We start from the raw sequence: 15,963 nt of genomic DNA on the forward strand, positions 1-15,963 counted from the left end.
CAAGGAGATCCAACCAGTCCATTCTAAAGGAGATCAGCCCTGGGATTTCTTTGGAGGGAATGATGCTAAAGCTGAAACTCCGGTACTTTGTCCACCTCATGCGAAGAGTTGACTCGTTGGAAAAGACTCTGATGCTGGGAGGGATTGGGGGGAGGAGGAGAAGGGGGCAACAGAAGATGAGATGGCTGGATGGCATCACTGACTCGATGGATGTGAGTCTGAGTGAACTCCAGAAGTTGGTGATGGACATGGAGGCCTGGCGTGCTGCGATTCATGGAGTTGCAAAGAGTCGGACACGACTTAGCGACTGAACTGAACTGATAGCTTTAAAAGTGGATTGGGGAAAACATAAGAAAAAGTGATTTTTCTGATGAAAATCAGTTTAATAATTAGTAAAAAAGCTTACTTGAATCCCTAGAATTTAAGCCTTCACAACTGTTTCATCTTTTTTTTCCTTTAAATAATGTGGCCTCAGTCATTTTCATCGAGATTCTCATTTACTGAGTACACTTTGAAATTCTTTTTACAGTATGATTATAGTTCTTACTATGAAGAAGGTATGTGTTGTATATAAGCTGTGTATATAGTACTTTAATTTTCTGTAAATAACTATACTTTTGTTAACAAATTGTTCTTAGAAAGTTTAAAAATATTTTAAATAACAAATCTGGTCTTCTTTTAATTGTTATAAAAGCTTCATGTATAGTTTTATGGTTAACAGATATACAGATCATCTCATAGTATACTTACGTATGTAGAGTTATTTTAAGCTATTGAACGTTCACAAATGTCTTTATACTTCAACAGTATACTATGTTTTCTCTCTTTGGGGAGCAAAGAATGTGAACTCACAAACTGTTATAAACCTCAGCTATTTTCTGGCTTCTTCAAGTTCAGAAGATATACCACACGTCTTAAGAGCACCTGTGGTACTAAATAATATCACAAGTGGTTTTACAAAGTAATTATTTATTTCTTCAGGGCCTATAATAGTGTATGTAGCTAATGGATACAGGGCTCACATTTGTTTTCGTTTTTAATATATAGAACTAATAATATTTAAATAAGCTGCCTTTAATAGTTAATAAATATATTTTCTCAAACAGGAAGGGCTATAAACATGTAAATATAGCTATTCAGATACTTACTAATACATATTAGGTTCATATTCAGATTGTTTATAGTTCTCTAGTTTTTAGGTTTTAGTTTTATTCCTATATAATTTAGAAAATATTTTAGGGAAACTTAGTTACTGATGCAAAATAAAATGTATTTGCTTATTTTTTATGACTTTATTATTAAAAATATTTAAGTTTTCTTGAGTGGGGAATGACAGATATTTAACTTGCAGTGACAAGGCAGCTTTAAATCTTTTAGAGCTCTGCGGTAGCCCCATCTACCCAGCATGCGAAGACACCACAGACTTCAAATGCTCCTGATCTAAGTGATGCAATTGTGAAACTGTTCAGTGACTTTGATGTTAAAGAAACCTCCCATCATTTAGTGATTTCTCATCTAGATCTACACATATGCGATGATATTCATGCTAAAGAAAAAGGTAATAAACACTGCTATTTGAAACTCTTTTGGTTTTCTCTAAAATTTACTGCACATCTGGATTGTTTTTCATATGTAATGAGTAGTCTTACTCTTAAAATAACTGATCATAATTTATCATTCATTGAGATACATAGATGAAAGGTATAATTTTAAGGATTATATATTGGTATAAAATTTTATTTTGCTTTGCTAGTTAGTGCCTCAATATAATTAATTGTTGGCTGTCAATGCTAATGGTAAAATTAGGTGTTTTTGTTTTTTTTTTAAAGACTGACATCCTTAGAAGATAATGAAAAATTAGACTTGGCTTTGAACTAGCTTTCTCATAATTTTTAAATTGTTCATAAATTAAATTTTAGTCCATACTCAAGTCATAATTATTTGCACATGCATTTCACTTGATTTTAGCTCAGAGGCTGAGAAGTGATACATGTGTATTTTCAGCATGATGGTTTATCTACTATTTTCTACCCCCTTGTGCATATAAACACAACTATGTGACTGTTTAAATTTTTTTAGTCTCCTTACTCCAGATCTTCCCTAAATTTGGTCAGGAAGCCAAATTCCAATTAGGAAAATGTTTTCTTTTAGCTTTAGCTTCTCTTATTTTTCCTTATTTAATGGACACAGGTAATGGGTTAACAGGGAGCTGCCCTTGGTCACTTTGAAAATCTGTGTTTCTGTACTCTAAGTGTTAGGCATTTCTGTATATCCTTCAGAGCGTCCCTGGCCCATAATTGTTAGAAGGTTTCAATGTCCTACTTCTAAGACATTGGTTCTCAAACCTTGATGAGCACGAGAATCAAGCTGAGAATCTTTTGTTTATTTTTATTTGTTAAGTTTTTGCTTATTTTATTTTTTGCTGTGTTGAGTCTTCATTACTTTGTGTGGCTTTTTCTGGTTGCAGCAGGTGGGGGTTACTCTTCGTTACTGTGCATGGGCTTCTCATTTTGGTGGCTTCTCTTGTGGAGCACAGGCTCTGGGTGCATGGGCTTCGGGAGTTGCAGCACATGGGCTCAGTAGTTGCGGTTCGTGGGCCCTGGAGGGCACAAGCTTCAGTAGTTGTGGCACTCGGCTTCAGTTGTCGCAGCTTGTAGGTCTAGAACGCTTAGTAGTTGCGGCACACGGACTTAGTTGCTTCACAGCGTGTGGAGTCTTCCCAGACCAGGGATCGAACCTGTGTCCTCTGCATTGCAGGTGGATTCTTGTCTGCTCTGCCACCAGGGAAGTCCAAGCTGAAACTCTTTTAAATGGAGGTATCTAACCTGTGGGCCTCAGACCTGAATCAAAAACTATGTCTATGAAAGTTGTTGCTCTGGATTTTTATAACCGTGAGAGTGAATATTGAGACCAACCCCTGATATTTAGCCATAGACGTTATCCTGCCTTCTCAGGCAACCAGATATCAGCTGCCAGATAAAAAGGTGGATCACAAAAGGTTAAAGAAGATTTGAAGTTTGGAGGGATTTGTTGTCTTTTGTTTGTCTACCTTTGTGTCATTCGGCTTATAGGTGACATCTGCTTTAGTGATTTGAAAGGCAAATCAAAAAAAGTTAAACCAAAATATCAAAATGAGGGGTCAAGGTTAAGTGATAAGCCAAAAAGCAGAGAAAAGTGTTTTCTAAGCTCTTTTACATTCCTCATTCTATATTCCCTTTTCAGTTCAGTTCAGTTCAGTCACTCAATTGTGTCCAACTCTTTGCGACCCCATGGACTGCAGCACACCAGGCCTCCCTGTCCATCACCAGCTCTACTCCAACTCATGTCCATTGAGTTGGTGATGCCATCCAACCATCTCATCCTCTGTCATCCCCTTCTCTTCCTTCCTTCAATCTTTCCCAGCATCAGGGTCTTTTCAAATGAGTCAGTTCTTCCCATCAGGTGGCCAAAGTATTGGAGTTTCAGCTTTAGCATCAGTCCTTCCAATGAATATTCAGGACTGATCTCCTTTAGGATGGACTGGTTGTATCTCTTTGCAGTCCAAGGGACTCTCAAGAGTCTTCTCCAACACCACACAGTTCAAAAGCATCAATTCTTTGGCACTCAGTTTTCTTCACAGTCCAACTCTCACAGCCATACATGACCTCTGGAAAAACCATAGCTTTGACTAGATAAACCTTTGTTGGCAAAGTAATGTCTCTGTTTTTTAATAGGCTATCTAGGTTGGTCCCTTATAGAACAATATAGAAGATGTTATTTAAGGAGAAAACCCCTCTGCCAAAATACAGATCTATAATCAGTTCTCTGCTATTCTAAAATCCAGAAGGGCCCAAAATTCTTTTTCATAAGTTTGTAAAGAGTTTATTTTCTGGCACAAGTTTATCTAATGAGCATGTTGCTACTTATCGTCTTTATTTTACTCACTTAGTGTAAATACTTGAGTTTTGCTGAAGAATTACTGTCTTTCATTACTTTGTGTAGACTTTTCAGGTGGTGCTAGTGGTAAAAGAACCCTCCTGCCAGTGCAGGAGACATTAAGAGACACGGATTCAATTCCTGGGTTGGGAAGATCCCCTGGAGGAGGACATGGCAACCCACTCCAGTATTCTTGCCTGGGGAATCCATGGATAGAGGAATCTGGCAGGCTATGGTCTATAGGGTCGCAAAGAATAGGACATGACTGAAGCGACTTAGCATGCATTACTTTGTGCTGCCTCAGAACCTGCTGGCCGTGTTGTGTGTATGTACAAACCCTCACATACATACCATATTACTTTACTAAAAATCTGAAGCAATTCTGAAACGTTAGGCTCCAAGTGTTTAAAATATGGGATTATAGTTCTATACTAGATATTCTGCCAGGTGAGATAAATTGGAGTTAAATTAATATAGAGAGTATGTACATAGCTTCATACTAATTTGTATTTGTTTAGTCCATGCTGGGTTTTTTACTATTTTTATTTTTGCCTGTGCTGGGTCTCCCTTGTGGTACACAGACTTCTCATAGCCGTGGCCTCTCTTGTAGAGCACAGGCTCTCGGCACACGGATCTCAGAAGTTGCAGCAGGTGAGCTTGGTAGGTGTGGCTCACGGGCTCTAGAGCATAGGCTCAGGAATTGTGGGCAGCATGGCCTTAGCTGCTCCACAGCATGTGAAATCTTCCTGGACCAGGGATCGAACCCTTGTCCCCTGCATTGGCAGACAGATTGTTATCTACTGCACCACTAGGGAAATACTGTCCGGGCTGTTTTAATATTTGATTTTTATGTTGGAGTTACACTGACTGTTTACCTTTGGATTTTTTTTAACCTTTTAATTTTCTTCTTTCTAGTTTTATCAAGATATAATTGTCATATAACACTGCATAAGTTTAAGGCATACAACATATTGATTTGACTTACATACGTTATGAAATGACCATCATAGTAAATATAGTGCCCATCCATCATCTCATATAGACACAAAATTAAAGAAATTAAAAAAATTTTTCCTTGTGATGAGAATTCCTAGGATTTATTTTCTTAACAACTTTCATATGTAACATACAGCAGTGTTAATTATATGTATCGTTTTGTACATTATATTCCTAGTATTTGTAACTATGAAAGTTTATACTTTTTGACTGCCTTTATCCCGTTCTCCCTTACCCTATCTATAACTCATGTATATGTGGAATCTAAAACACAAAGTATATGAACAGATATAACAAAATAGAAACAGTTTTAGATACTTCCAATCTTAATGTAGCTATGTGACTTTAGATAATTCACCTAAACTAGTAGATTCAATTGCTTCTTCAATAGGAGGCAAGATGGTGTAATGTAGTGGTTAAGATTTCCTGGTTTCCAAACCAGCTCTGCACTTACTGGTTGTACAACCTTGACCTATTTAATTTTGTTAAGTAAATAGATTAATGTTACCTGTTTTATAGGTTCGTCATGAAGAACAAATAAGTACACTTAAAATTTTTAAAACAGTGCCTGGCATCTGGTTAGGGCAGTAAATATAAAAGTTCTGCTATTCTTGTATCCTTACCTTTTAGCTTAGTACTTGCATATGATAAGGGCTCAATAAATATTTACTGGATTGAATGCATTTCTTAAAATCCTTATTGTATTAACCTTGGTAACAGAGACAGTTGTCACTGCTTGGACTGCCAATGTGGTAAATGAAATGTTTCTGATATTTGCTTAATCCTTCTTTCTCTATCTCTCTTTCAATTTCACTTTTTTCTTTCCCCAGAGTCAAACAGACGTATCACTGGAGGGGCTATGCAACTGTCTTTTACACAGCTAACTATAGATTATTATCCTTATCACAAAGCAGGTTTGTATAACAGTTTCTTTAAATTATGTAAATCTTGCTATAAAATTATATAGCCAGTCTACTGCACTTGTTTTTATTTAATTTTTTAAGGAGAAAAGAGATCAAGACACTTGATATTTTTTCCCCTGGCCAGTATCTTAGGAAGAAAATATAATTGCCATAGAAAACATTCATGTAGCTTATGTTGAGGTTTATATAGATTATTAGCAAGTATAATTGTTAGAAATTGAGAAAGATTAGAATATAGAAGACTACATTTGTACTATTTTGTTAGCTGTGACAAAAGAAAGTTATTAATATATTTTTCATTTTAAATTATGTATATTCAAAAATAAAAAAAGAAAGTAAAGCAAAAGGGTAACAGCGATTTTAGTTAAGTTGTAGGATTCCAAGTACCTCTTTTGAAACTTTTCTGTACTTCGTAAATTTCATCAATAGGTACAATTTAATAGATTCTTTAATAATCAAATATTGATAGGTACTCCCCCTCCCCAAATAATGAAAACTAAAATACGTATGTTTATGGCCAAATTAAGTAATTTGACCTTTTATCCATTTTTGCATTTTGGTGATATGTGACTTTTTATTTTTTAATTCATACAAATAAGGAAAAACAGATAGCTATAAAGAGTTTTCTAGGACTTTTAAAATATGATCAAATTTTTCTCTTCACAAATTTCAGTTTTCCAGTATTGTTCATTTCTGTGTCAGTACCTGATAGAATTTAAAGGTTATGCTATTTAGAGTTTTGTTTGAAGGACTTTGTGTTGCTTTGTCTGTCCTCCCGATTCACTGGTTACTTACATATATTGAATATAATTTTTACCATAGAAATCTTTCCTATTTGTGAGGTAAAACTTGTAGTCATAAAGTAGATTTTATTTTCTTAACCCTTTTACATAGATATTACTTCCCTTAATTGCTACAGAAAAACCTAATAATCCTGATTAAAAATTTTTCCTCCAAACATACATATATATATCAGTATATCGGCAGTTACTTTACAACACTTCTTTGATGAAGAACCTTTTTTTCTCTATGGTGTTTTCCAGGATTCTATCTAATGGGGTTATGCCAGGTGGGTGAGCATTCAATGGAGGTTGATTGCCAGTGCTGCTTCTTATTGAAACTTTGAGTGATGGTCTGCTAAGCCTGGGTTCTAGATACAAATCCTCCCAGGTTATTTTCTTTTAATACTCTCTCTCAATTCTAAATATTTTACTCATATTTTATAGGAAGATTAATGTCTGTAGTCAGTGAAAGCTTCATGTTTATTGGAAGATTAAAGAATCCCTTGAGAAAATAAATATATTACTAGAAGCTTTTGGTTCAGTTCAGTTCAGTTGCTCAGACTCTTTGTGACCCCATGGACTGCAGCACGCCAGGCTCCCTGTCCATAACCAACTCCCGGAGCTTGCTCAGATTCATGTCCATCGAGTCGGTGATGCCATCCAACCATCTCATCCTCTGTCATCCCCTTTTCCTCCCAACTTCAATCTTTCCAAGCATCAGGGTCTTTTCCAATGAGTCAGTTCTTCGCATCAGGTGGCCAAAGTATTGGAGTTTCAGCTTGAGCATCAGAAGCTTTGCTATAATGGAATATGTGAAAAGTGTATTTTTCAGTGAAATACTTGTTATTCATTTTACAGGAGATAGTTGTAATCATTGGATGTATTTTAGTGATGCAACCAAAACAAAAAATGGATGGGCCAACGAGTTGTTACATGAATTTGAGTGCAACGTTGAAATGCTTAAACAGGCTGTAAAGGATCATAATGTAGGTTCACCTCCTAAATCCCCAACACATGCCTCTCCCCAGCACACACAAACAGGTATTTTACCTATAACAACATTATGTCATTCCCCTAGTATTAATTGTGTGTGTGTGTGTATATGTGTGAATGTGTATGTTCACCATATGATATTTTCTGTAAATAAGAATTGTGTTTGCTGCTGCTGCTGCTGCTGCGTCGCTTCAGTCGTGTCCGACTCTGTGCGACCCCATAGATGGCAGCCCACCAGGCTCCCCCGTCCCTGGGGTTCTCCAGGCAAGAACACTGGAGTGGGTTGCCATTTCCTTCTCCAATGCATAAAAGTGAAAAGTGAAAGTAAAGTCGCTCAGTCATGTCTGACTCTTAGTGACCCTGTGTATTCTGTTGTGTTTAATTAATGTCTAAAACACCTGTACCTCATACAGATCATAGGATTATAGATAAAAGGACTTTATAAATTAATATGACTAATAGAAGTAATACCCTTGTAGAATATTACAGACTCCTAAATGACAGGCAGATTTCTCTTTTTAACAGGAGTTCTACCAAAAGTTACTGTATGAGAGTTTCTTAAGTGTGATATGATTCCCATTTAAAGAATAATCATCACAAATAAGAAAGTAATCATCATAACAACTTACATTCTTGTATCAATTTATATATAAAGTGTTTCCACATATGTTATTTTGTTTGAGAAATTAGGGTTCATCTATATTTCTAGTAGCTGATTAACAGTAGAAGAGTGACTGTTAAAAATAATTTTACTCTAAATTGAAAGGAATTTTTGTTTCCCACAGAGAAAGATTCAGCTCTGAAAGGGGCTTCTAAAAAGCCTTCAGCGTTATCTCAACAATCCAAAGTGAAGTTAATGTCTAGTTCTGTTGTCGTTAGACTTGCTGATTTCAATATATACCAGGTATGTTTTATTTTTTAAATTAAATCTTCTGATAAACACCTTTAGTATCTCCTGCAAGCAGCTCTTATAAACTGTGCCACCATTTTATTTATAAATATCTTGACCAGCTTTGTGAAATGACTAAATTAGAGTAGAAAATACCAGTTCATTGATTTTTGTTTGTATGGTTACCCAGAATTAGGGAAAACGTGAGGTTAAGTGCTGAGTTTGCCATACTGCTAAGTCTGCGCAAGACTTCTGACTCCAACCATAGGTTTTTGGATTTCCCTGAATGGCCTGCAGATTTGAGAATTCACTAGAAAAACTCACAGGACACACTCAAATCAGTTATGCTCAGCGTCTCATTTATTACAGGGGAGGGATATAAATTAGACAATAGGAAGAGAGCCTAGAGTGAAGTTTGAGAGGGCTCCAAGTTCAGAACATCCTTGCCTCGCAGGATGAACATTTAATAATATGCATGAAATATTGCCCGTGCAGTTGAATTCAGTCTCTGTGGGTGGACTTGATTCCAGATGACACAAGCCTTCACCCTCTAAATACCACTAAGACTTAACAAGTGTGGTCAGTCCCATTCTGATTCATTTTGTAAAGCATATACTATCAGTTGTGGTCTCAGAGGTCTTCCATGAATAGGAAATTCCAAGAGTTTAGAATTAGCTCCCAGGAGCAGGAACAAAGACCAGACAGACCTCTCTTTGGAGGCCAGATTCCATATTACACAAAGGTCTTCATGGAGGAAACTAAAATACAGTTTCTGCTTAATCAAACTAAGTATTGGTTATCCTGTGAACATTACTTTATAGCTAAGAACTCTGTCCCATTTATACTAACAGTCTTATTCAGGCTATAATTATACAACATGGTCTGACATCCCAATTGTTGAGACCAACACAATAGGAAAATGACCCTTTTTTTTTAAATAAAGGATTTCAAGTGTATATTATCATTTATGAATTATTCTGGTATATTCTGATAAGTCTATGTCTTTGAAACTTGGTTTTATCTGAAACGTTTTCATTTTACTTAGTAATTTTTGACTGGGGCCAGTTATGCCCTGCAAGGGACACTTGGTGATGTCTGAGGACAGTTGTCACAGCTGAGGGGAGGTAGTCACATCTGGAGGGCGTTGCTGCTGATGTCTAGTGGGTAGAGATAGTGATGCTGCTGAACATTCTACAGCCCCCAAAGCAAAGAATTGTCTGTCCTCAGATATCAATGATGCCAGTTTGGAGATGCATTGATGCAAGAGTTTATTTTCTTATTGTGCAATTGTTTCTTTCTTAGTATTCTATATGTAATGCATTATATTTGAATAAGTTCATATGGAAATGGGGAAGGAGGATCATTCATAATCCTGTATGATTAAGGATGAAGTACAATAAAGAAATCCCACATACACAGAGAACCAAAACAGAGCAAAAGTAACTGGAAGAAAATAAGATAGTATGTTCATCCCAGTTTGAAAAACTTTTTAACTGTTAAAAGAAAAAGGAAAAAAACTATTATCTACTAAAATAACTTGACACTCTAGAGTTGAAAAGAATTTGTTTCCATGAGTACATAGAAAAACTTACTAGATAATATAAGGGACTGACTTAAATTTAGTTTGATTAGCAATTTATAAAAAGGAAACAAACCAATGAAGAGTATCTCCTTTGTGTGAGAAATATACATGTTTGTTGAATGAATGAAAAAAAAAATAACTTTGAGATACATCCCTGGGTCTGCTAAGCAAGCATAAATAAATGAAATTGATAAGATGCTATCTGTTGAACTTTGAAGAGACATGCTTTTGATGTAATTATAATTAGCTGTTTTGTGGAGAGTGAAAGATGTGTAACGTGAATCTTAAAACTAATAGTTTTTTTGGAAGAAAGCTCAGACTGTTTGACAGGAGCATTTATGGTTGCACTGTTATTTTTAAATTTTTATTGTGGTAAAATATACATAACATTTATCATTTTAGCCATTTTTAAGTGTGAAGTTCATTGACATTAAGTATATTCACATTACTGTGTGATTATCACCACTGCGCATCTCCATAATTTTTTTGTTATTCTAAACTAAAGATCTGTATATAGTTATGTTATTTTTCATAATAATGAATTATAGTAAAGAATTATTATGAAGTACGTAGTTGGGAAGTAGCCTAGTCTTTAAAACTTGAATCTTGTCCTGACTCTGCCATTTATATATTTGTACTGTCTTACAGAAATATTTTGTTGTTGTAAGCCTCAGAGTAGTAAATTTGCAAAGAAATTTGTATAGAATTGAGTTTGTAATTGATGAGAATCCAAAGAGTTTATTGTTTTATAAGTTGATTTGTATTATTTTAAAACAGTTTTATGTGAAATTAAATATATAATAAAGATTACAGTGGCAGTTAATTATTGGAAATAGTTTTAAGAATTTGAAGTGATGTTTGTGTTGCATAAATATTTGGTGGAAAGGGCTTTGTTTAGTGTTACTTCAATAAACTTAATTTCTTTTTTTAGGTCTCTACAGCAGAACAATGTCGATCTTCCCCTAAAAGTATGATTTCTTGCAATAAAAAATCCCTGTATCTTCCACAAGAAATGTCAGCTGTCTATATAGAGTTCACAGAGTATTACTATCCAGATGGGAAGGATTTTCCAAGTAAGAGCATTTCCTATTTTGTTTTTATTTGTTCATTACTCATGAAGGTTTTTTTTTTCATTCTAAGTTTTTGAGTTTTATAAATGTGAAAAAAGAAAAACAGAACAGAAGTTTATTGTTCTTTACCCTTATAATCATTGTGTTTTGTATATAACTCTAATATAGCATTTTTACATACTTATTATTTGTTTCTGTGTTCTTTTTCCTTACTAGCTTGTAGCATCCTTCATATCAAGAACTGTGTAGTATTCATGCTTAATTTTATTTCTGAGGTTTGACTCATTTATGTTCTTAGCAGCTGTTGTTAAATGAAAGAATGAATGAAAGTTAGAGTATTTGTAGATTAAGATCAGTGTTTTTTCTTTAGTAAAACACATTTATATTTCATTTATATAAAACTATATTTCATTGAAAAATGAATGATGAAGTTACCCGTTTAGCTATAGAGAATTTGGGAGGCTGGGTTTTGATACCCAGATGTATACCTTGGACAACTTTTGGCACTTGTCTTTAGTTAGAATCATTGAATTACATCAATTTTTATTTGTAAGCTACTTTATGACTATACATTTGTGTTCTTTGCTGTTGTCTCAGTTCATCTGATTCTTCAAACAAAAATTTGCCCTTGTTTATGTGGTACCTTTTTCATTATTTTGGTTGAAAATCATAGTTGAAAAAAGCTGTTTAAATGAAATGGGTTATGTTATTTTTAATTTTAAGTGGATTAATTTTTAAGTGGAACTCCAAATTCTCTGGCCTACTTAGCCCATTTGTTTATTATTCACTTAATATAGGTTTTTTTGTTTCAAAGGGAATTTCTGATGCTCATGCCTTTTTTTGTAAAAAAGAAGATATCCTGGAAATTACTTTGAAAAAAAAATATCAAGCTATTTTATTTCAATCCTCATTTGTACCAAATTGTTTAGGATCTGAACCTCACCATCTTCATGCTTTTCAGTGGTCTTAGTTTGTATGTTTCAAATGTGTTTTCTCTTCTACCTTCTTGACAGAAACTGTGAAAATTAAGATAGTTTAAGGCATTTGCTCAGCACCTCATAAAGAATAAAGTGGCCCAGCTGAAACTCAAGTATAGGTTTTCTAAATCAAAATTCTTCCCACCCCATCCCATCCTCACCCCCAAATTGTATTTCACTGCCCTCTAGTTGTTTGCAATCATTTATCTGTAATTGGATAATCCCTTTGTTTCCAACACCCCCCATTGTTTTCCTTAAATAATATCTCATTTGTTGAACTAGTAATTTTTCTTCAGAGTAAAGCCTATAGTTTCCAAGATTTCTGACTTCTAATCTAGATTTATTTTTATCAGTTTTGTTAATGTGCACCAAGGGAATTAAAATATTCTATAATCTATACATTTTCTTCTGATAAAAGTATAAAATTCCTTCACAGCAATTTGAATCTTAGCTCCCTAATATTTAAGAGTGAAACCGGTTGGTTATGTTTAACTACTTTTAACTTTTTATTATGGAAAATTTCACATACACAGAAATAAAGAACATAACATATTGAATCCCTATGTACAGGGAGGGATTAATTTGCAGTTCTCACATTTCATCTTTCTCTTAAGTGCTCCAACTTTAAAAATATATAATCTTTTCTTTATAATTGTAGATATAACATGCATTCATTATATATTATATATAAAGAAAATACGCCCCCCCCCAAAAAAAAATGCCCATGAGCCTACAATTTAGAGAGAACTTAGGCTAATAAAAGTGTATCAGTTTGCTAAAGCTACCATAATAAAATACTACAGACTGAGTGGTTTAAATAACAGAAATGTATTTCCTCATAGTTCTAGAGGCTGGAATTCTAGGTCAAAGTGTTGGCATGGTTGTTTCCTCAGAGACCTTTCTTCTTGGCTTCTAGATGGTTGTCTCCTCACATGGTCTATCCTGTGTGTGTGTGTCTGTTTTCTAATCTCTTCTTATCACACCTGTCATATTGGACTAGGGCCCACCCCTATGAACTCATTTTGACCATAATTGACTTTTTAAAAGGCCTATCTCCAAATACATTTATTCCTGAGGTATTTGAAGTTAGAACTTCAGCATATTTATTTTGAGGGGATGCATTTCAGACCATAGCAATAAGTATAGTGTTGTTAGTCCTGTTTTGAATGTATGCATTTGTTTAACATATTTGATTTACATTCTGACCTTTCCCCTTAATGATCCTAGTTTTCTACTATTTCTCTCTATGGCTGCCATTATCACTAATCTATATTTGAGATTCCCTCTCCTTTGTTCCCTCAACGTGATTGCCTCAGCAGCTCACCTCCTTACTATCCTTGAAGATAAGCACCTCCACATCCCCAATAAGATGTCTCTGTTGTACTTTAATTTTTCTACTTTCATATATGTCTCTTGTAATCATCCATGAACTTTTAAAGGAAAGTTCTGTGATCTTTTTTATATTCTTTGTGCCTAATACAATACAGTTAATGTAGTTGGCTTCTTTGAATCTGCTGAAAAAAAGTAAATGAATGAAAGAAAACAAATCCTCTTCAAGACATTGTTACAATGTCATTTCTCTACTGGTATCTCACACCTTGTGTTTATTTTCCTTAAATTAGCATAGTTTAAAAGTTCTAGATATTCATACTGTTTGCTTTGGTAAAAGTGAATAGGTCTGAAATTTTGGAATAAAAGATCTTCACCAGAATACTCTGAAAATGATAATGGCTTTTATGAAGCAATAGATACAGATTTCAGGGAGTGATACACTCTAATTATGAGTATTAGTTTAACATAAATTAGCACTAAAACGTTTATTCAACCCATAAGAGTCCAATGTTTTGGAGGATCTATGTGTGTATTTGTTTGATTATTCAAGAGATACATGATTTTTTACTTGGCACCAGATACTGTTCAGAGACGGCAATGGTAACCCACTCTGGTACTCTTGCCTGGAGAATCCCATGGATGGAGGAGCCTGGTAGGCGGTAGTCCATGGGGTCGCTAAGAGTCGGGCACGACTGAGCGACTTCACTTTCACTTTTCACTTTCATGCATTCCAGGAAATGGGAACACACTCCCGTGTTCTTGCCTGGAGAATCCCAGGGACAGGGGAGCCTGGTGGGCTGCCGTCTGTGGAGTTGCACAGAGTCGGACACGACTGAAGCGACTTACCAGCAGCAGCAGATACTGTTCTAGGCTTAGGATTAAGTGGAGAATAAAACTTGTGTCTCACTTAGCACTTTCATAAGAAATTAGTCATTAGGCTTGGTTCTTTCATTTTAGTGAATTCAGATTAAGTCAGGTAGTAAATCCTTGTAGAAATACGTGACTGAGGATCACAACTTTGATGTGATCCTTTGATACTTTGAGCAAGAAGGTAAAATTTTTGAAGTTTGCTTCTTGGTGACTGTAACATTAGGAAAAGAAATCCAAACAGTACCTCTTATTTATGCAGTCAGATTTAGATCAAACTGTATAGTTTTCTATTAGTGAAACATTGAAGATGTTTCCTGTCTCTCCAGACATGTGCTACCATCCCCTTCCACATATAGTATCACTTAAATTTTGTAAATAACATTGTAAAACATTTTAATGTTAATGTGGAAAGAATAAAGCTTAAACATGTATTTTCTGTTCTCAGGGAAGATTTAGAACTATTGGTTTATTAAAAATCTTTCTAAATTTTTTTTCTCCACAGTTCCATCTCCCAACCTTTATAGCCAGCTGAATGCACTACAGTTTACTGTGGATGAAAGAAGTATTTTATGGTTAAATCAGTTTGTGTTGGATTTAAAACAAAGTCTTAATCAATTTATGGCTGTGTACAAGTTGAATGACAATTCAAAATCTGATGAGCATGTTGATATTCGAGTCGATGGCTTAATGCTAAAGGTACCATATAAACAAGTGGCTGTGAGAATAAAACCATTTTTACAGAAGAAAAGTTACCAGCATTGTAATTTCCAGGACTTAAGATGGGTACTCAAATATAAATCAACTTCATTGCACTCTTAATTTTAATTTTAATCTGTTTTCAATTATAGAAGCTTTAAGGGACTGCTTCCTCTCTCTTCCCCCTTCTTTCTTTCTCTACTTTTCTTCTTTTTTTATTTTTTCCACTGCTCATCCATTTGGAGGTAAGCAGTAGAAATAAGTAATTTTTTCTTTATAATTTGTTTTATTTTTGACTGCACTGGGTCTTCATTGCTGTGCCCAGGCTTTCTCTAGCTGCAGTAAGTAGGGTCCGCTCTTAGTTGAGGTGTGCAGGCTTCTCAGTGTGGTGGCTTCTCTTGTTCCAGAGGCTAGTTGGCACGTGGGCTTCGGTAGTTGCAGTGTGCGGGCTCAGTAGTTGTCGCTCACAGGCTCGAGAATGTGGGCTTCAGTGCTTGTGGCACATGGGCTTAGTTGCCTGGCAGCATGTAGAACCTTCCTGGACCAGGAATTGAACCTGTGTACCCTGCATTGACAGGTGGATTCTTAGCTACTATACCACCAGGGAAGTCCTAAATGTCACTTTTTCGCCCTGCTTCTTACCAGAGCTGATAACAATTTTTTTAATAAGGGTAAATAATACAGTGAAGTTTTAAAATTGTGTCTGGGCTTTATTTGTTGCATTTATTCTGTTATTAATATGTAAAGATAATAGAAAGTTCCTTTTTATTGCCGCCAAGTAGTTGATAATCAGAGTTCCATGGATATTTGAACTTTAAAGCAAGGAAGCTAAAAAAATAGTATAGTTTGAACTCTTTGTTGTAAATATTTTGAAGACTGGGCTTTATTATCTTAGAAAATATTTTTACTAAATAGTTTGACCTGTACTCCTATGTTTA

The 15,963-nt window shown here is 35.0% G+C and overlaps 1 protein-coding gene across 7 annotated transcripts in view; it reads left to right on the forward strand.

Moving 5' to 3' along the window:
- The window catches only part of BLTP3B (bridge-like lipid transfer protein family member 3B), an 88,722-nt gene that overhangs the window by 47,791 nt on the left and 24,968 nt on the right, over positions 1 to 15,963 (forward strand). For 5 of the 7 annotated variants that reach the window (XM_055576225.1, XM_055576207.1, XM_055576191.1 and 2 more), the window contains 6 exons: positions 1,378 to 1,558; positions 5,742 to 5,825; positions 7,475 to 7,657; positions 8,395 to 8,513; positions 11,012 to 11,153; positions 14,832 to 15,112. In XM_055576225.1, coding sequence (XP_055432200.1) covers positions 1,378 to 1,558; positions 5,742 to 5,825; positions 7,475 to 7,657; positions 8,395 to 8,513; positions 11,012 to 11,153; positions 14,832 to 15,112 — 990 coding nt within the window. The remainder of the gene's footprint in view (positions 1 to 1,377; positions 1,559 to 5,741; positions 5,826 to 7,474; positions 7,658 to 8,394; positions 8,514 to 11,011; positions 11,154 to 14,831; positions 15,113 to 15,963) is intronic. The other 2 variants (XM_055576199.1, XM_055576247.1) reach the window with 2 other exon arrangements.

Source organism: Bubalus kerabau, chromosome 1, assembly GCF_029407905.1.
Source record: "Bubalus kerabau isolate K-KA32 ecotype Philippines breed swamp buffalo chromosome 1, PCC_UOA_SB_1v2, whole genome shotgun sequence".
Taxonomy (NCBI): Eukaryota; Metazoa; Chordata; class Mammalia; order Artiodactyla; family Bovidae; genus Bubalus; species Bubalus kerabau.